At 39.0% G+C, this 21,604-nt stretch overlaps 2 protein-coding genes and 1 pseudogene across 3 annotated transcripts; all 3 read right to left on the bottom strand.

The window, feature by feature from the left end:
• Positions 1–3,692: 3,692 nt before the first annotated feature.
• LOC113301189 lies at positions 3,693–6,468 on the bottom strand (annotated as a pseudogene).
• Positions 6,469–6,894: 426 nt separating this feature from the next.
• Positions 6,895–10,671, bottom strand: LOC113304707 (elicitor-responsive protein 3-like). Of its 2 annotated transcripts, XM_026553848.1 has the most exons (6): positions 8,424–8,566; positions 8,005–8,088; positions 7,858–7,923; positions 7,625–7,766; positions 7,405–7,540; positions 6,895–7,208 (listed from the first exon to the last, which is right to left on the bottom strand). In XM_026553848.1, exons 2-6 carry the CDS (start codon positions 8,072–8,074, stop codon positions 7,047–7,049), a joined length of 576 nt encoding a protein of 191 aa, XP_026409633.1. In that variant the 5' UTR covers positions 8,075–8,088; positions 8,424–8,566; the 3' UTR covers positions 6,895–7,046. The 2 variants fall into 2 exon arrangements, 1 of the variants encoding a protein (XP_026409633.1); XR_003338340.1 differs by lacking the exons at positions 6,895–7,208; positions 7,405–7,540; positions 7,625–7,766 and having other exon boundaries at positions 7,875–7,923; positions 8,424–10,671.
• A 5,584-nt stretch (positions 10,672–16,255) lies between these two features.
• Positions 16,256–19,066, bottom strand: LOC113302969. The gene is made up of 2 exons (XM_026551945.1): positions 18,291–19,066; positions 16,256–18,159 (listed from the first exon to the last, which is right to left on the bottom strand). The coding sequence occupies exon 2, from the start codon at positions 17,850–17,852 to the stop codon at positions 16,569–16,571; it is 1,284 nt and encodes a 427-aa protein (XP_026407730.1). The 5' UTR covers positions 17,853–18,159; positions 18,291–19,066; the 3' UTR covers positions 16,256–16,568.
• Between the last annotated feature and the right edge of the window lie 2,538 nt (positions 19,067–21,604).

Below are 21,604 nucleotides of genomic sequence, written 5' to 3'. Positions count from 1 at the left end.
TTCTCATATCACCATAATCCTTGTTTGATGTTGATGACATCTTTCTTAGTGGAAATAATTCTATTTTCATGACTACGTTAGTGCCTCAATTACAAGAACATTTTTCTATCAAGGATTTAGGACGCATTCACTATTTTATGGTTCATGCGGTAAAAAGGAAAAAATCTATTGTGTTCTTATCTTAGTCAAAATATGCACTTCATCTTCTCAAAAATACAAATGTGACTGGAGATAAGTCATGTACCACTCTTAGCTGTGTCTCAAGCTAAGAAAATATGATGGAGTTTTGCTTGAAGATCCTACTGAATACAGATCAATAATGGGAGCTCTATAATATATGGCTTGGTCAAGACCATATTTATGTTTTGCAGTAAATCAAGTGTGCCAGTATATGCAGCATCCTACCACTACTCATATGGTTGTAGTTAATAGAATTCTTAGATATGTTAAAGGAACTATTGAGTTTGGCATCAATTTTAGAAAAGATGCTTCTTTTCTCTTAGGATTCTCTGATGCTGATTAGATGGGCATATATAGATGATAGGCGATCAACTGGGGGTTTCTGCTTTTTGTGGGATGTAATCCAATTTCTTGGCCTTCTAAGAAACAAAGCACAGTCACCATATCCAGTACTGAAGATGTATAAATGACTTTTGCTTATTGTGCTGCACAATGTATGGGCTTGTTATATTCTTAAGGATCTGCATTTTACTCTTCCTATGGTATCCAGATTGGTTGTGATAACCTCAGTTTAATCCTATTGGCTTCAAATCCAATTCAACATAGTAAGATGAAGCAATGTGTTGCTATTGACTATCATCATGTCATAGAAATTGTTCAATCCAAAGCTTTGGATATATTCTGTGTTGCTACTCTTAACCAGGTTGCTGATATATTCACCAAAGCTATGTCTGGACCAAGATTTGTCTTATTTAGAGTCAAACTGAATGTGTATAGTTGTGCTAATCAGTTTGAGGGGGTAATGGTGATCTTATCCTAATTTGAGTCTGTCTGTGATTAAACTGTTGTTGTCAATTGCGCATGTGTGTAGAGTATGTGTGTTCTGGTTTCATGTAACATATGTAATGTCTACACATGTATGGTGTAGATTGTCAATGTGTGTGTCTCAAAATAGATGTTGTCTGTAACAACTTTCTAATGTGTTTACTTTTAATAAAAACTCTTTTAATTTCTTATGTCGTTAGTATTATGACACTAAAAAACGTCACAAACATCTACATGCCAGATTTTTCGCAGCATATGCTAGTTCAGTTTCGCGGCTGTAGTTGTTATTCTAGTTTCACTGAATACCCGTCGGAAAAACATTGAAAAATCACGCCAATCACCAGAAAATCGACGGGAAAAATACGCAGGCCCAACAACAATAATTTGTCGGTCCATTTTTGTCATTCCATTTCGACCTAGTTCCAATATTGTAATACCCCATACAGGAAGGTAGGGTTTTCCGGAGTGGAATATAAGTAATATTTAACCATTAAAAACATCGAGGCCTTTTCAGCATAATTGGATTTGGAGTTAGCAAAAATCTTTGCAGTTAATACAATGGCATTGTAATACCCTGATTCGGAAGGTAGGATTCACTGAATGGATAAAAGTACTGGCTTGACATTACAAACACCGAGGTCTTTTCTGTACAATTGGCTCTAGAGTTGGCAAAAAACTTTATAGTTAAGCATCCTCGAATGGGTATAATCCAGAGATAAGTAACCTCCCGAATATTTTTGCTGGATGACCGCATTGGAGTGTTAACCGCAATGGTGTTGAAACACATACTGCCAGATAACTGCATTTGGGAACAATATCAGCGGAGGATCGGGTCATTGTAAAAATCCTAGAAGAAAGTTCTGGAAAGTTCATGATTACTTGATGAATATGTCAGATATCCCTAGAAGAAGGTTCGGGGAAATTCTTTGGATAATTTATAAATAAGACATTACATTTGAGAATTATATCTGAAATTGAAGCTTATCTCAGAATTATAAATGTATAAATAGGAATAACATGAACCTTCACAAGATATGCAATCAAACCCAAAAAAAACTTATGGGAATAACTTTGTAGTGAACGTTAGAGATTTTTTTGTTGGTATCTCTCCATTTTGTTCATTAAGAAAATAAATAACAAACATCACCATCAAGATTGTTCGAAGTAAGAACTTGTTTTTTTCTTCCTAGTCTTCCAAAAATCCCAGGTTGTCCGAACGTTTAAAACTATACATGTAGAACCGTTGCAAATATACAATCACAACCTTTGCAGTCGGAAAGGAAGAAAATAAGAATCGAAAAGCTCATCCAACGGTGGAGCCATCCCATGGCAAGAGTTGGTAGTTTCCCACCTTGTTGGGGGTGGCTCCCAAGCTAATAAATTCGGAATTTTATGCTCCAAGGCATATTCTTTTTCATTTTATCTTTATTCCTCCTTAAATCTTTTCAGCCTCCCAATACTAGGATTTCTGGCTCCGACTTGAGTTCAGTCTTATGCCGAAAAATCGCTACTCTCTTTTCCTATGCGAAAAATCGTTACCCTCTTTTCCTATACTAATGGATCATTCTTCGTTTAGGGAATGTAAATTTATTTTTAAAAGGTGATTGAAGTTTTTGATTAACAAATTGCAAAACGATAAAAGGGTAAGGATCGATTTCTTCATCCTGTGTTTTTTTTTTCCTTTTTCAAAAACCTCTTTAGAAGAATAGGCATACTATCCAGGGGTGAGCATAAAAACCGGAACCGCGGATTTAACCCGTATCCGTCTGCAAAATTGCGGATTTCACCCAAACCGCAAGACGTATGGGCCGGACACGGGTGGGATTCTCAAATCCGCATGCGGTGCGGATGCGGTTGCGGTTGTCATTTGAAAACCGCGGATTACCGCAACCATAGAAAGAAACGAAGTTTTCTTACCTGAGTATGAACCTAGGCCCAAAGAGAAAGAAGTAAAGTTCTTTGATCACTTAGTTAACTAAATGAATTTAGGCCCAAAGAGAAAGAAGTAAAGTCCTTAAAACACTAATTGAATTTAGGCCCAACAAATAGAATCAAAACTAAGTTAACTAACTGAATACAATCAAAACTAAGTTAAGACACTAACTGAATTTAGGCCCACCAAGTACAATCAAAACTAGGTCAAATCCGCGGTTAATCCGCAACCGGCCCGTACAATCCGCGGATCCGCAAAGGTTAAATCCGCGGGTGATTGGGCCGGTCACGGTTCAATTTTGCAAATCCGCAACTTTGACGGTTCGGTTACGGGTGACCCCTAATCCGCAACCGTCCGTCCGTTACACACCCCTAATACTATCTACAAGCAGGGCGGAGCCAGCCCATTGCAAGGGTGTGCATTTGCATCCCTGCCCAGCTGGCTCCAAAGCCTATTGTAAGCCCAACAATATCTTTTTTACCATTTACAAGCCTAATTTTTCTTATTTGCACCCCTTAAAATTCTATTTGCAATCCAAAGTAAATTTTTTCACCCCATCTTCGAAATCTTGGCCCTTCCTACAAGCTCAAATAGTTAGGGAAAAGAAAAATGAAAAAAAACCCCTACCACCTGGATGACGGAGTATTTCGAATCTAGATGAGTGACATAATCACCTAACAACTTTACCTTTGTACTAAACTATACTACTACAACAACATGTGTTATTCTTTACATGAGTTAGCCAATTGTTTTCTTTTATATTCCATAAAATCCGACATGCCATTCAAAATCTGTCACTTGGCACTTGATCCAAAAATTTGCTAATTAAATAACGCAACGTGTATTTATAGACCTAGAAGTTCACGGTTGTTTAAGGCGTGTATTAACTTTGCTAGGGCTGATATCAATACAGAAATCCAAAGGGTTGGATTGGGTTGTTTTATATGGCTGGTTATAACAAACGCTCCATAACAAGTCAATTAGGCGTCTTTCTTCAGTGACTGCACCGAGTTCTTCCTTTGTCATTGCACTGATGTCTTTAACTCTATGCTCACGTATTTGCTTCAACTTTTCATTGTCTGTGCTGGTCCGAGATTGTTCATCATTAGCAAGCTCAAGAAGACCCCTGAGTGCTGCTTCTCTTACCTCTATATCTTCGCTGGACACAAGGTGCATCATAGTACGAGGAAATCCTAGTTCCGTTATCACATTGCAATCTGAACTGTTCTCTTGTAGCAGGTACTCAACCAAGTTGAGAGCTTTCCTGGTTTTAATTATATTCAATTAGGTTAGTTCTAAGTTTAGTATACCGATAAAGAGTCAATTAACGGGTTAACTGCATACGCAAAGAAGAAGACATGGTTAAAAGCTATCCAAATGTAAATATGGGATTTCTAAGTTTAGTAAGGATTACGAATGAGATTAATCAAGTGTCAGTTAAAATATCTTTGCAATCTAACATTATCTGAACTCAATGCATCCCTCAATGCTCCATAACCATTTGCCAGCCTGAATGCAGTAACTCCGGGTTTGTTATGTTGAATCAAAGCTGAGAGACATCCATAGCAAACACATTGGAAGTCATAATTCTTTCAATTGGCACCAGTTGACATCAACCACACTTATAATAGACAACAAAGAAATACATCTAAACCCAATGGGATAACTAGAAAACAGACAATATATATTACTTACACGATATTGCACCAAGAGCTTTGGTTCGAGCAGTCACATCGGGATCTGAGGTAAGATTAACGAGCAGAGGTTCTAGACCGTTCACTTCCACTACAAGTTGCTGACTCTTAGGATTGTTTTGAACTATGGTCGTTACAACCTCGGCAGCCTTTGCTCGAATGCCTGCACTCGAGTGCTTCAGGTGTTTAAGAAGGTGGACTAAACCACCAATTGTATGCAAATCTGTCAAGCACATACCAAAGCTATTGCCTTACAAAACAACACAAATCACATAACACTAGAAATTTCTACAAAGGCGTCAAAACTTACCATTTGCCATGTCAATGGATTCAACATGCTCCTGCAATTCATCCAACATATCTGCCAAACCAACAAACCATAAGCAAATTAGTGAATTACTAGACCGACACAAGGATAACAAAATAAAATCCAAAACGATTCACATCTCATGGTAAAGTTAGTATACCTTCTATCTCTGCAGAAGTAACACCTTGTTCTTCCAATACATTCTCAGGAGTCTTCATAACAAGAGTAATCTGTTTCATTCTTTTGACCATGTCAACTGTCTGAGACTGCATAGCTTCCATGAACCATTTTTTATCCTCCTCACTGCAGATTCAACAAAGAATAAATTTCAGCAGATGCAAATTTACACATCAACATGAAACCACACATCAGTTTCTAAGGTAGAGAACATGAGGTTTGGAAAGATCACTGACACCCATTGGGTGCTCTTTTAAGATACATTCCTAGCTTCGAGATCTGACTCATATTAAGCTACTATGGAAACTAATGGTCAGTCCACGCACTTGCAAGTTTCTAATGGGCTAAATAATTCCTCATATCAATCAATTTCAAATTACTTCAACGAGGAAGGACAGAGCTGTTGCCTGTTTGGAGCATAAGCATAACTGGTAATAATACTTTCAAAGACACATATAAGGCTCTTTCCAAATAAGAGAAACAGTTCTTTGGTGGCGCTTGCCTCGGGGGGCTGAGCCTGGATGCCAACTGTGCAAGTCAGCTCCTAAAGACACTTTTTGCCAATTCTTAGACTACTCAACATCAACTCTTCCAACTAGGCTCCCAGAAGTAAATGGTGTCTTGATAACTATAAAGGCGATAAAGATGCTCTTCTTATCAAGAAGCTCTCACTCTAAATTGGTGCTCGTATAATATTCTGTTGAAGAGGTATAAAACTCGTCCTTAGCTTGAGTGAACTTATCGCTAAGGATATAATGCTAAAACTAGCTTCTTGTAGTCTAAATGTGGCAGACATTAATTTTGATCACCAATTGCTGCACAAGTGGGGGCTCACAGGTATATTTTTCGTATTCTGAGAAAGCTATTCAAACTGATGATGCCATATAACAGCTAGTAAACGATACTTAACCCCAAGTTCTGAGTAATACAAAAACTTTCTTTGACAAGAATTATTCAAATTTTGCAACATCCTACTAATAAACTAAGGTAGAATCTGAATATACAGTGATTTCTCAGAACTAACACTATCACTTGTAGCATTCCTACAGAAAAATTCTGTCTTTGAAGAGAATGTTTAATTGTCAACTCCCGCCATGAACACAATACAGAATTTTCATAAGGTGGTGGCTGTGTGGTGGTGCAAGGTGGTGGATTACAAAAAGCTTAAATTTGCATTTGACAACCAAAAAAACCCAAAAAATAAATAAAATCCACTGAAACTACCAACAAAATTGAATCAAAATAGAGTGAGAAACAGACCTTATATCACGAGAAGGACGAGTCCCATCACTGTAACCTAAACTCCATTTCAGTATCCCCTCCAAATTCTATGATCCTCCTTCGTTTGCCATCAAATCTGTTAAACCCTAAAAACATTTTGAAAGAAAAAAACTCCCTCCCCTTGATTTCTGAGACCTGGAAGGAATCTCTGAGCTACCTAAAATACTCATGGAGGTTTGATGTGGAAATCATTTAATAGATAGACGGTTGAGATTATGTAACTAGTTCCAAACAGAGTGGACTTTGGAAGGTCTTGGTCAAAGGGTTTGGACTTTGGAAGGTCTTGGTCACTGGGTCAAACCAAGCCGTGAGTTGGTTATCCAACACCCGGACGAGCTAAAGACAGGCCCCAGGTCTAGATTAGGGCCTCAATCTTCATTTCTAGACATCAACCATGTTACCAGCAGGTTAGTATTATTTCTCCCAGGTGAAGGTTGAGTGTATCAATTTCTTCAAGAATGTAAATAAAACAAAGGAATTGAAACCTTGAAAATTTGTTCTTATTGAAATCATTTGATGACATTGATATAACAATGAGAGTTTCATTACAAAGCAAGAAGATTCCTGTAAAAAAAAGGTCATACAATCTGCATTTCTAGGTATAGTATTCTGAAGGACTTGGTAAGATGAAGATCAATACTCCGTCTTACTACTGTTTCTTGATATCAGTGGCATCCGGTTTCTTACGGAGATAGAAAAATTTCCATCTTTGGCATATCCATAAACTTACTATTGTTTTGACCATCGACCTTAGCGATTTCTTCTCGTGGACAAGGTTGACACATTCTCTGGTCGTTGGTTGCACATCGCCCTGCAAATATCAAGACCACTCCATAACTTAAAAGGTAAATAGAACAGCAATAAAAGCAAAAAATCGAAACTGAAACTGGGTACATTCGGAAACTGGGGTATTTAATAATCAATAACTTTCTTTTGGTCGGGTAAGTTCATAACCGAACCCATGGATGAGAACACGAGTTTATGTGCACGGAGTGAGATTTACGTACAAGTTTTTTGAACTTGAGGCCAATCTTGATCTCGCCCTTATATCTGTCGTCTTCAAGCACGACTTTATATCGAGCTGGTTTCAGTTCTACAAACCCTTTATCAGTTCCCTCAGTTATTACTCCTCCAAGATGAATTCTGTAAAAGAAATCATAATGGTGAAGACAAACTTGGTTAAAGTGGTGTATTCTTTCTAATTACTAGTAATGGAGCAATACATACCTGGTTTCGCCAATGAAATTGCCATCATTGGAGAATTTTGACGTGTCCATGATTTTGAGCTTAAGGTGAGCCATGTTTTCCAGATCTGAGAGCGGGAATCTGAGAACCAATTTCTCATTCCATACAGCCTTTTTGTGATCACCTGTGCAAGAAAACATGTTATGTTCCCTGAGCAAATACTTTGGTGGTCCATGAAACTTTGTGAGTGCAGAAAATGATGTGAGCAAACTGACCTGAAACAGTTTTGCTTCTGACCTCCTGCTTACCACAATGAGCAATCACATAATAGCATGGTTTTCCTACAGAACACTGTAAATATTAAACATCTTCTATAAACAATATGCATTATCGTCTATGAGAAACAGCGAGATAGAAAGTACCTATAAAGTTCGGGTTTCGAATGTCCTGTGCACTGACAAGAAGAATTTCAAGGACTCCTTCCTTATTCATTTCTAAAGATAGGCCTGAGAGGACAGGAAACATGAAACCTGGATTTATATAAAGTGATCAAGAGAAGAAGTGTGTAATGGTGGGGGTTACAATAGTTGGTATTTATTCGAGAGTTTCACTTAAACAAGTTTCAGAATACAATAAAAACTCTACAATTTTTGCATGGAAAGTTTAATACCATTAGTTCTAATCTCACTCAGCAGTTACACCTTTAACTGAAACATTTTTTTGAATACATGCAAAATTTCATTTACTGGAAGCAAAATTTGAGTTCCCGTTGTATTTAGATTTTCCAAAATCGTTCACAATATATGTTGAACAAAATTAAGAATTTCGATTTCAACTGTACCTGCTATATGCCTTCAACTTCCAATCATGCTAAATCCAACCGTCTTTCTCAATTTCTTCTCTGTCAGAACTCTTCTGAGTCTCTCAGCATCTTTCCAGTGGCCCACATCAGCATAAATATTCGATAAAATCACATAATAGCTTGTATTTTCTGGATCCAACGTTAAAAGTCGTTCCGCTGCAAACTCTGCAATTTCGACATATCCTTTAACTGTTTTGCAACCAGCAAGTAAAGCTCCCCAAATAGTTGCATCTGGCTGTAATGGCATCTCATTTATGAACCTGAATGCTTCTTCAATTTTCCCTGCGCGACTAAGCAAATCCACCATACAAGAATAATGAGAAAGACCAGGGATTATACCGAAGTGTTCTTTCATATAATTAAACCACTTCCATCCTTCATCTTCTAATCCACAGTGACTACATGCAGATAGAACAGAAGTGAAGACAACTCCGTTCGGCTTTAACCCAGTATCTAACATCTTAGAGAAAGTTTCAAGAGCCTTATCACCAAACCCATTAATCCCATACCCATTAATCATTGAACTCCAACAAATTATATCTTTGTAAGGAAGATAATTGAACAGCACTTCTCCTTGAGCTAACTGCCCAAATTTACAGTATAAATCAATCAAAGCCGAAGTTATGAACACATTTGATGAGTACCCATTTCTCGTAACATTACCATGAATGATCTTCCCAAATTCTTGAGATTTCATCGAAGAACAAGCTTGTAACAAACTTACCAACGTTACCTCATTTGGCTCTTCATTTGCTGATTGCATTTGATTGAACAATTCAAATGCTAAAAATGAATGCCCAGTTTGAGCATAGACTGAAATCATCGCACTCCATGCAATCATATCCTTCCGAGGAAGACAATCAAATACAATTCTCGAGGATACAATGTCACCAAAATCTGCATACATTTTGAATAGTGCAGTTCCAACAGAAACCAAATCTTCTAGCCTGGATTTTATTGAATAGCAATGCAATCCATATCCAAATTTAACTTCTTCTGCCTGTGAACAAGCCGTTATGGCATTCCTTATAGTTGTTTGATCTGGTTGAAAACCAGATTTCAACATTTTATCGAAAAAAATCAATGCTTCTTTTGGATACCCATTTTCCACACACCCACAGATCATAGTATTCCATGAGATTAAATCCTTACCCCATAATCTATCAAAAATTAGAATTGAACATTCAACAACCCCACATTTTGCATACATGTCCATTAACGAATTCTGGATATTAGTAACTGTATACAATCCCCTTACTATACAAAACCCATGAATTTGCTTTCCAAGCGATAATACACCAAGATCAGCACAAGCAGGCAAAATACTCAAAATACTTACATAATTTGGTTCGAAACCCGAAACTTGCATATCTCTAAAAATATTAAGGGCATCACCAAACTTACCATTTTTCATACAAGCATTAACCAATGCACTCCAAAGAACTAAATCCTTGACTTCTGCACCATAAAAACTTTGCCAAACCATCATCATATCATTATGTAGAGAATACAGCCCAAGAAGAGCAGTAACAATCGAAACTTCTGATCCAACCCCAAGTTTAAAAGCAAATGCATGAACAACCCCAGTCATTTCTTCCCGATTCAAAGAACCCACGGCACGTATCACACTTAAAAGCGTCACATAATTCGGTCTCTGATCATGTAAAAGCAGCATTGATTTAAACACACCAACAGCTTGTTCAGGTTGCTTATTCTTAACAAAGCTAGAAATACCATTATTCCAAGAAAAAAAATCATGAAAAACTTGTCCACAAGTTTCTAATTCCACAAATCTTTCATGAGAGAAACTATGTTTCGAATTCAGTAAGCTACAACTTCTCTGAGGAATTTCATCAAACAGTTTAACGGTTCTATAAAAAATAGGATTTAGGGAAAACAAATGAGAATTAGAAATGCAAGATTTTGATCTTTGGATAAGATTCTGAATATACATCAAATTTTTGACCATGGGTTTGAAAGAACTATTATGAAAAATCATCAGAACTTTGATTATTTTTTTTCAGTTGGCTGTAAAAAAAAGGTAGTTTGAGTAAACTCAATGGAGAAAAACTGAGAATGTAGTTAAAAACTTAGAGATTAAGCAAGGATTAGGGTTGGGTTTTGGTTTGACTCAGAAAATGGGGTTTGTGAGAGATTAGAACCTTGTAAAGAAACGATCTCTGCTTGTCTCTTCTGGTTTTGGGGGGTTTGAGAAGCTCATGAGAGCGCACCAAATATCATAGCTTCGCTTGATTGCGAGCTGCCTGCCAACCAAAATGGTTCAAGACTTGAGTATTTCTCGAAGGGGGCTCGTGCTTAACCCCGTGCCAACACAAATTGTAGGAGCCTTACTAAGGGACGTTTTTTAGGACCATGGAATTTTTGGGAGGATCGCTATGTATGTAGGCCACCCCTTCAGCAAACTTAAGAATGTTCTCTAGGACTGAACATGGTTTCGGTTTTCCGCCGGAACCGGACCGAACCAAACCGAACCGAGCCAAACCATTTACTAATGGACAGGTTATGGTAAAAAAATTTGGAAACCGACATTACTGGTTCGGTTTTGGTTTGACCTGAAAACCGAACCAAAAACCAACAGAAAACCGATAAATATAGGTTGTTGATTAAAATCAGATAAATTTAATCTACCCCGTTGTTGATGGTGGTTTTTAGCTTATGGTTAAAATCGTAAAACCTTACATCTGACATGACGTCACTACAACCACTAGCGCATTTATTGAATCATTCAACATAACTACGTAAGAATTATCAGGGTACCTTTTTTTTATACATGTGTCATGTTCCACGGCAGAACCCTTAGTATTGACCGACGTCATCTTCGTCGCACCACTGTGCCAATGGAAAACCATGCCAGCCACATCTCCGCGTCAAGGCATGCCAACCATGCCAGCCACATCTCCGCGCCAAGGCATGCCAACCATGCCAGCCGCACCACTGTGCCAATGACAAACCATGCCAGCCACATCTCCGCGCGAAGGCATGCCAACCATGCCAGCCACACCACTGTGCCAATGGCAAACCATGCCAGCCACATCTCCGCGCCAAGGCATGCCAACCATGCCAGCCGCACCACTGTGCCAATTGCAAACCATGCCAGCCACGTCTACCGCGCCAAGGAATGCCAACCATGCTAGCCACACCATGCGCCAATGGCATGCCAAACCCTTGGCCCCACCATGCCAAGCCAACTGCGCCTTTCCTTGGCCGCAACCATGCTAGCCGCACCATGCGCCAATGGCATGCCAAACCCTTGGCCCCAACCATGCTAGCCGCACCATGCGCCAATGGCATGCCAAACCCTTGACCCCACCATGCCAAGCCAACCGCACCTTGCCTTGGCCCCACTATGCCAAGCCGTCCGTACCAAACCCTTGGTCCCTCTATGCCAAGCCATCCGCGCCATTGGCCTTGGACCCACCATGCCGGCCTTCCCTATGCGGCTACCAAAAAGAAGGCGTGCGACGATCAACGACCACCCTTCCATACTGGATGCAAATCCTAGCCGTCCAAGGTCGCAAAATAACGCATGGTAACCTTTGGCCCAAAACCCTAGTTTTGGTCACCCCATAACGCACCAACGCATGCCATGCCACATATGCCAATGGCATGCCAACGACCTTGCCGCGCCACCCCATGCCGGCCTTCCCTATGCGGCTACCAAAACGAAGGCGTGCAACGATCACCCTTCCATCCTAGATGCAAATCCTAGACGTCCAAGGTCGCCAAATAACGCATGGTAACCTTTGGCCCAAAACCCTAGTTTTGGCCACGCCAAGGCAAGCCATGCCACATGTGCCAATGGCATGCCAACCACCTTGCCGCACCATACCATGCCGGTCTTCCCCATGCGGCTACTAAAACGAAGACGTGCGACGATCAACAACCACCCTTCCATCCTAGATGCAAATCCTATCCGTCCAAGGTCGCCAAACAACGCATGGTAACCTTTGGACCAAAACCTATGTTGTTAGATGGGCTCTGCTGTTGATTCTGTCTCATCCAACTATCAAACATGAAACCTGTGTTGTTATGTACCACAGATAACACAGAAAAGCCTCCTAGAAAATGTTTCGGCATCATATCATTGAGCAAAGTTTGGATCACAATGACATATCACTTTTTGAGATTTTGGTTTTATCTGTTGTGTGCATGGTAATGAACTACATTTGAGATCACCTTATTTAATAATCATGCAATTGTATCCCCTTGATTCGCCATTCTAAATTAATGAAGCCATTGGAATCAAATTCTCCCCAATGTATAATGCATGTATTGATAGGTTTATATATCGGAAGAATATTTTGATTGAAGAAAAACAAACCCCGAGTTTTGTTAGTAAATAAGGTGGATTTTTCTGATTGAAGAATTATGACCCAGAAGAAGGTTGTCGTGATACGATCCATTTTTTGGTGGATATGAGAAGGAAGGATTTGGGTTTTCATGAGATGGTTGGCAGTAGGGGTTAATGATGATTTTATGAGCTCGGATCTTCCAGATTGGTTGAGGCATTTGGTCATCCATCATTTTGCCTTGCGTGCCAGCCGTTGAAGCAGAGGGGCAAATATGTGGCTAGAGGATCTACCATGTTTAAATTGTACTCCTAAATAGGTAGGTGGGTTTGATGTTGTTGGCATGTTGAAATCTTGGGTTAAATTATCTATCTGGGGTTGTTCTAGCCTCGGGTGATGTATCAGTGTGGATTTAGAGTCGTTGATGTGTTGACCCGCCGAGGTGTCGTAAGCCTGTAGCAGTAGTTTGAGGTGATTGGTGCCTTATGGAGCTGCTTTATATGTTATCAAGAGATCATCCGCGTACATAAGATGCAGTATTGGTGGAGCTTTTTGAGAAATGCGGAGCCCCTCTATCTTATTTTGTGCTTCAAGTATTCCCAAATTGGTGGACAGTATTTCCGCACAAATAATAAAGATATAAGAAGAGAGAGGGTCTCCCTGTCGTATTCCCCTGGTTGGAGTGATGTATCCATACGGTGTGCCGTTGATGTTAATTGAGTAGGTTACTGTAGATATGCATAGTATAATATAATCCACAAATTTGGAGGGGAATCCTAAGCTGGTGAAAGCATGTTTGATGAATCCCCAGTCCAAGGAGTCATAGGCCTTTTGAATGTCTAGTTTCAGTGCTATTTTAGGATCCTTCGTACGGTATAATGTTCTGATGCGGTGAAAAAGTTCAGCTGCGATAGCTATATTATCATGAATGGATTGTTGAGGCACAAAGGAACTTTGGTATGGGCTTATCAAAAATGGGAGTATAGGTCATATTCGATTGACCAAGATCTTTGAGATGATTTTGTAAGTGACATTACATAACCCTATCAGTCTAAATTGAGATGGTTTTGAGGGATGTTCAATCTTTGGGATTAGAGTGATGTTAGTGTGGTTCATCAGAGGGTGAATGCTAAATGACCCAAAGAAACTCCGGACCATTGCAATAAGTTGTGGTTGGGTTGTTTCCCAGAAAACTTTAAAAAACTTACTGGTGAATCCATCTGGTCCTAGAACGCGGTCCGATCTTATGGAGAAAAGCGCTTGTTTGATCTCCTCAGTGGTGACTTCCGCTGTTAGTTTCTCACATTGTCGAGGGGTTAACCTTGGTGTTATTGCCTCGAACAGGTTTTCATCAATTACTGTATTTGGATCCGTATACTGGTCTGTGAAGTGTTCAAACATGATCCTGATAATTTCGTCTTTGTCGTTAATCCAATTGTTTTGATGATCCTGAATTTGTTGTATATTGTTGCAGCTTCTATGAATTGTGGCCTTTGTATGGAAGAATATGGTGTTGCGGTCGCCTGATTGAAGTCATTGTATTCTAGATCTCTGCTGCCAATATGTAGTATGGAAATCCAATAAATTCAGGTGTTCCGTTCGGAGTAGCTTTTCTTGTTGAATCCAGTTTTCCAATGCAGCTCCAGTTTGCGTAGCACATTGATGTTGGGAAGCTTTAATTTTCGCGGTTGACTTTTTGATTAAAGTGGGTAGATGACCAAAGTTAATCTTATTCCATTCCGTTAGAGTTTCACTGGTTGAGATGAGTTTGAGCTGGAGGTTCAAAGGTGGATCTGAGTCGTGTAGTTTATCCCATGCCGAGGTAACCACTTGATGAAGTTGAGGGTCAGATAGTCATAGATGCTCAAATTTATAATTCTTACTTCCTTGCCAGTCCAAGGCTTTCGTTTGAAGCAGGATGGGAGCATGATCTAAGGCTATTCGTGGCAGGTGTGTGATTCCAGCATAGGGGTTGGTTGTTCTCCAATGCTGATTTATTACTGCTCTATCAAGTCTTTGTTGGATGTTGTCATGACCTTGTTGGTGGTTCGTCCATGTGAACGGATCTCCTCTGAATCCTAGATCAATATAGCCCATCTGATCCATTAAATTGAGAAACAGTTGCGTTTGTGCGTACGTAATTGGTCTGCCTCCTTTTTTTTCCGATTGGTCCAAAACTTCATTGAAATCTCTAAGTACCAAGGTGTTGAAGTGTTAGGAAAAATTCATATAGATGTACTATAAAAATAGTACATCTATATGAATTAGTCATTTAATCATCACTAACAAATAGATTATGGAGCAACTAGCCAACCATGCTCCAAGCTTGGTTGATTGAAGGGGATCAACTTAGAACAGGAACGGACCCCGTACCCATTCCAGTGGTAGCTGGTAGAACTCTTGCTAAGGTGTGTATATAACATGCAAGCTATTTACTCGCATTATGACGGGCCGGAGAATCCAACTAGAAGTTGGAAATTCATGAGATGTTTGGTGAGTACCCTGATCTGATAACAAACATCGGACCACATGACCAATGGCCTGGAAAAAAAAATCCTGTTTTTTAATTTCCCTGGTTATAGTTGGTTTCAGATTCCAGGGGCATAAAAATCAATAAATGTGGTAAAAACAAAAAACCTCCATGGGTAATAACTAAAGCAGTCACCTAACTTAGCTGTTAATCATGCAATTCCATCCCTCATTTGTTCATTTAAACTTGATGAAATGGTTAGAATCAAGTTTTTTCAGCCGTTTATAATGCGTGTATTCTTGTATTTATATACCTAGCACGAAATGGTAGACTATATAATGTAAAAGTATTGACTATAAACTTGTCAGTAACAAAATATTTTAATGTTGATGTATATCCTTCACTGTGTTTGCTTCTTTTATTTCGAAAGACAGTTTCCAAACACATCGTGTTTACCTTTCAAAAGGAATACAAATTTTTTTGGCTCATATCAAGAAGTATTAGATCATGACTCTTTTATTTTAGTTTTCTCCATTATTGCAGTGCTTTCTCAACAAAATTGATGTCTGACATTTCACTTTTAAGGTTAACAGGTTATTTTGTTGTTGTGAAGCATGGCTCATTAGTAATGAATTTTGTTATGTAAAAATTTTCCAGGATCTCAATAAAGTTTTCACGTAGGCTTATTAACACCCACCATTGGAGATGCTCCTAAGAGCCAATTCCGAAATAACGGGGCCATAGGAAAAGACACCCAGCTGGACATAAGCACAGTTATCGTCATATATGTGACCAATTCCCGAGGAGAATACTCAAAGGCTTCATGGGAAGGCCAACAAGAGCGGCTCATGCAGGTGAATGATATAAGAAACAATAAGGGCGAAAAGAAGTGTGTCCCTCGGCGAAGCAGTCATGCCTTAGTAGCCAATCATGTAATTGTACACTAATTCGTTAATTTGAATTTCATAAGCGGTTGTTAGATAAAGAGGTATATAATGCAAAATTAGCCCTTATTGTACAAAATTAGCATTATATAGTCTATCATTGTTAGATAAAGAAGTTGCAGAAGCAATTGGAGAAGAAGATAAGTTTTACATAATTCATTAGCTACCTTAAGGAGGTGTACGACATTTCATATATAAGGCTGGATAAACACACTACTATCGTGCATAGCACGAGCCACTCACATGATTAGCAATAACTAAAACTACTAGCGGCCCCTGGCTCATAACTACATAGGTCCTGCCCATAACCAGGATGGTCTGCCTCATGTAGGTCCATGAAAAATACCCACTCCTCCAAATTATCCTTGTCCTCAAGGATGAGAACTGAGTTGCAACACCCTTAACTGCGACAAGTACATGACATTCCGAGTAGCGCCCATAAGGAGATAATGAAACAATGACCACTAGTTTTCCTTGTAGGGCCCAGAATATTGGAAATCCAAGCCCAGAACTCGGTTGCCGCAGCTCCTTGCACACAGTGAGGGACGAGAACTGTAATTCCTAACAAGAAGGCCAATGAGGAGGATGTCTTGAATTCCGCTTGGACAAGGGAAGGCTCAGTGATGGAAGGTATGAAATGAGCAAAGCTACCAGAGAACACAGGCAATGTAGCTCCTTCTCGAGAACTATAAGTAGTGGCAATGCCAAATTTGGTGATCTTCCTCTGGACAGTAAGGAGCATAGTCTCTGGCCAGTACTCAAGCCCACTACCATCGGGACTCACGGCTTGGTATGTTATAATAGAAGCACCCCTTGCAGTATCAGTATGAGCTATGGTTCCCTCACAGCCACGAGTTTCAACTTGAAAATTAAAATTGGTAAAGACTGCATGAGGACCTTTGCATTTAACTTGCACTTGCAGTTGAAGTCGCAAACACACCTCTCCTGTTGGGCTTATTTGAAAGATTTCAGAGACTATAACCTTGAGCCCATGCATAATAATCCAAAAATCATACACTGCATTTGTTAGTTGTATGTAGTTGGCAGACTCTTCCTTCACCTGTATTGTTGTGGCCTGATCAGATGCGGAGTTTAACAGTTGCGCCAAGCTTTGTTGGGTATCTGCAATAAAATACCTAGCTGCAATATTCCATCTTTCATTACTGACAACTCCCATATGCTTTTGATCAAACCAATCATAAACTCTGCCTCCACCAACAGTAATCGACAAACTACCACACCAATAGCAAGAAATCCCACCTTTAATTGAGATTGGCAGTGTATTCACCCAATATTCTACATCTTGTTGATAAGTAATGGATAAAATGTTGGAACTGAAGCATTCCCAAGCATACGAAACCAGATATGCTGCCAACCTAAGAACCAACCCCAGATCAGTCATTCCAGTGTACTTATGGATATTATGAATTAAGATCAAACATGAAGCATTAAACCCTTTCGAATGAGAACTCCATATAATGGTTTCACCCATTCTTCCTCCACCAAACAACATAAGATCACAACCATAATTGGTGATACTATTCCTTTGTGACATCTTCAAAAACAGCTGCCAACCATATCCATTTTCAACAATTACTAGAACACTTTGAATAAGCAGACAATAACTGCAAGCTATACCAAAGCTTAATATATGGCTCATAAGCAATTTTTTTAATATAATCATCCATTAAAATTGAACCAAGCATCTTTCGAGCCTCACTAATAAGATTATCATTAACACACACAAAAATAATTGAAGGCATGGAACTAATTTCTGATTGATACCTTAAGATATGTAATACTGGACAAATTAATTCCTCATAAGAAATCCAATCTGTAGTTGCACACTTACCACGATCAAATAACTAGCGAATGTCGACCAGAAGAAGAGAAGAATAATCCTGAGAGTGTAATTTGTGTTGGAGATAGAAAAACTCCTTGAAGTAATAAGGATTTCCGGAACTCTTCACTTCAACTGAGTAAGTATGATGCTGACAAAAATGTGAATAATAAAACTTACTTTCGGACAAGGAATTCCAAAACCAGGTTTCAAACATTTTTCCTCGATCAAACAACATAATAGTAAAATTGAAACCAGACAATGTATCACATATAGAGGTACCTTGAGTTGCAGGTTGAAGAAACAAATCTTTGATAGCACCAGAAACGTTCAACGAACTGGAATCCTTTACCTCACCAAAATTGAATGGTTTACCTTCTTGGTATTCCAGAAACTATGGGTATAGATTGAAAATTACCTTCATCTGTTGCATTAGGGGTTGAAGGATTTGGAGAGAATACTGTTTTTGAACTTGAATCTTCACCTGAATCGAGTGGAATTGACATCAATTTCGCTCTCGGTTATCTTCGACTCCGATTCACTAGATCAGTGAGAGAGACTTGGTGTTGCAGTAGAATCTAAAACTTTAGCTTTTATTAAATCATAGCTATCTTTAGTCATGGACTCCAATTCTTCAATATCAGTTTCTACCTGCGAGTCAATAGCTACGCCACCGATATCATCGTCGAAACTTGGTGTTGATCTGCCCTGATGATAGTTGTTCCATGTAGCCCGGAATAATTCAGTAAAATCATCACAAAAAGCTTTAATAAACTCCGACCTGTTGTGATTTTCCATCAGTAACTTGTGAAGACAATCTTGTTTTACTGAATGTGTTGCAGCGGCCATCGTAGCGGTCGGAGAATCGACCGCTCTGATACCACTTGTAGTGGTCTTCACTACAATTGGATCATCAGTGATAGTTGGGATTTCTAAGGATAGAGATAAATTGGAATGGACAAAGGAATATAGAGGATCAGAAGAAGAATTAGACGAATTAGAGGGATAATAAGAAGACATTGTTAGATAAAGAAGTTGCAGAAGCAATTGGAGAAGAAGATAAGTTTTACATAATTCATTAGCTACCTTAGAGCAACTGCAGTGGTGCGATCAAAACCAAAGATCAAAGATCAAAAAAAAGATCAAATTTTGGGTTTAGTCCGTGTTGTCACGTAACGGTGGCGATTAAAATTTGGTCGGGCGTAATTTAAAGATCCGCCCCAAAAAAATTTCATCGGGCGTATCTCAAATGTCCGCCCAATCAATCACCAGGCGGACTTTAAGTTTACGCCTGTCAACAGGCGGACTTTAAGTTTACGCCTCATTTTTTTTTTTTTTTTAATTTGAATTTTCATCGGGCGTAATTTAAATCTCCGCCCGTTAACAAGCGTACTTTAAATTTACGCCCAGCAACAAGCGTACTTTAAATTTACGCCCGACTATATTAGGATTTGGTATTTGGTCGCGACCAAATATGGTCTGGAATTTGATCTTTGGCTGGGATTTGATCTTTACTCCGTCCCACTGCGTCACGATCTCATCCCAAATTTTTGGTTATACTCGCCCACTGTGGATACTCTTAAGGAGGTGTACAACAGTCCATACATAAGGCTGGATGACACACGACTATCGTGCATAGCACGAGTCACTCACATGATTAACAATAACTAGAACTACTGGCGGCCCCTGGCTCATAACTAGATAGGTCCTGCCCATAATGAGGATGGTCTGCTTCGTGTAGGTCCATGACATCAGTACATTATATGTGATGTTGGCTTAGAACCACGTCGGAGCCGGTAGTCTCATGTTAATCAACAACATATCCATTATGCGAAGACTGGTCCCTGGTCCCTGTTGGGAGTAGTGTAAAGGGTTCAACCCGTTGACTGCAATTATTGCAGTTTAGGAGAGAATTGTGAGTGTGTCCCTCTTTCGAACCAAAGAAGGCATGAACATAGTGTAGCAGATAGATTGTTGCCTTGCATATTTGAAATAACAGTTGATGAAGACGTGATAACTTTTTATCAACGATAAAGGAACTTATGGCAGAGTGTCATCTGAAACTACCTCACGTATATGAACTTTTGAAGCTAATCTATTGCAATTCACACCAATTTTTCACATAAAAATAGCAAATGACAACTTTATAATACCTAGTTTCGTGGTGTATACCCATAAATTCGTCCATTAGTGGGGTGTTGGCGGAGCCAAGCCATTGCAAGGGGTGCACTTGCATCTCCTATCTAGCTGGCTCCAGAGCTCATTTTAGGCTTTACAAAAAAAAATTTATAAATAAGTCCATTTTTGCATTTTTGCATCTCCTAGAATTTTTTGTTGCACCCATAATAAAATTTTGCACCCTTTCTCGTGGTTCTTGGCTCCGCCCCTGTCAGTCCGTGCAGTGTTTTCAGACTTATCATGTGTTGTTGCAATTTGGAAAGGTCTTTATCTTTTGAACCTTTAGTGATTCGCTTCTTAACTCAGAGCAATATCCAAGTATGGAATGGAATGCAGCAATAAACTTGGGTGTTGAAAAAATAATGCGGCCAAAAAATAGTTTGGGTGAGGAGAAAATAATTGCGGCCGAAAATATCCCTTCATGGGTAGTAACAGTCACGTTAGTTGCTAATCATGCACTATCATTTGCACTTGAATTTGTTGTTGGCATAAAGATTTTTCACTAATTCATAATGCGTATGTACAGTGTATTCTTGTGTTTATATGATGAGAGGTGAAATATATATTATTACTAGTGATCTTTTTGAGTAAGTCATAAGCTAGATCTCAATATTGATGAGATCAAAAAGAAGTAGTGAGATGCATGGTGGAGAAAGCTAAAGTATATCCGAGGATTTCCTTCAAAATTGAAATAGGCGTCATCCGTTTTGATCCTCTTACTTCATTGTATGGCATCACGTCTTTATAAACCGGAAAGCTTAATGGTTAATTCCATAAATTCATTTCAGTTTATGCATGAAAGTATCACAGTGGTTATATTTTTTGAAATTTGATCATAAAAGTTCACGAATTTTTTCCCAACTATAATATTTGTTATTAAAAAATGAAATTCGTCATTTCGCAAAATCAAACTACTTGCCAGCCAACTGAGAAAAATACATCAAGAAAATGGAGAATACGTCGACCTGATTTCTCACTATCCATTGCTTGGAGTATGCTACTCAAATGTTAATCCATGCAAAAATTCTAGATGAACAGTGTATTTAGACAATGTTAAAACAATCGCTCACATGATTTATTTTTTTTCCTTTTTCCGTTGGGTCCCATGACATTCAGGAGGGGATTCACCGTTCATAATGGGTTTTTCATCACTCTCCATTGGGTATATTGTTTTAAAATTGTTTTTTTGTATTGTCCGTCTAGAACTACTTTAATCCATAATAACTTTTGACTTTTGAGAAATATTAAAGATTAGTTTGGAGAAAAGTTCCTTGACAATAAGGGATAGCCTATGGCAACGGCAACCACAACACCAACACCTCTTGCTTGAGAGGACTCCAGGACGCCTTTGTCTTGCCGTAGATGGGGTAGATTAATCTTATCGAACCAAATTATTGGCATGATGAATATCCAAGAGC

This window comes from Papaver somniferum, chromosome 8, assembly GCF_003573695.1.
Source record: "Papaver somniferum cultivar HN1 chromosome 8, ASM357369v1, whole genome shotgun sequence".
Taxonomy (NCBI): domain Eukaryota; kingdom Viridiplantae; phylum Streptophyta; class Magnoliopsida; order Ranunculales; family Papaveraceae; genus Papaver; species Papaver somniferum.
The sequence above is the reverse complement of the archived record's forward strand: the minus strand, read 5'-3'. Positions and strand labels throughout refer to the sequence as shown.

What these genes read in the sequence shown, in the direction of transcription:
- LOC113302969 (XM_026551945.1), bottom strand. Translation starts at nt 17,852, where the DNA reads ATGATTATATTAAAAAAATTGCTTATGAGCCATATATTAAGCTTTGGT.
- LOC113304707 (XM_026553848.1), bottom strand. Translation starts at nt 8,074, where the DNA reads ATGAATAAGGAAGGAGTCCTTGAAATTCTTCTTGTCAGTGCACAGGAC. An exon ending in TCGAAACCCGAACTTTATAG is followed by an intron (nt 7,924 to 8,004) that starts GTACTTTCTATC and finishes AGTGTTCTGTAG; the next exon opens with GAAAACCATGCTATTATGTG. An exon ending in CAGAAGCAAAACTGTTTCAG is followed by an intron (nt 7,767 to 7,857) that starts GTCAGTTTGCTC and finishes TTTCTTGCACAG; the next exon opens with GTGATCACAAAAAGGCTGTA.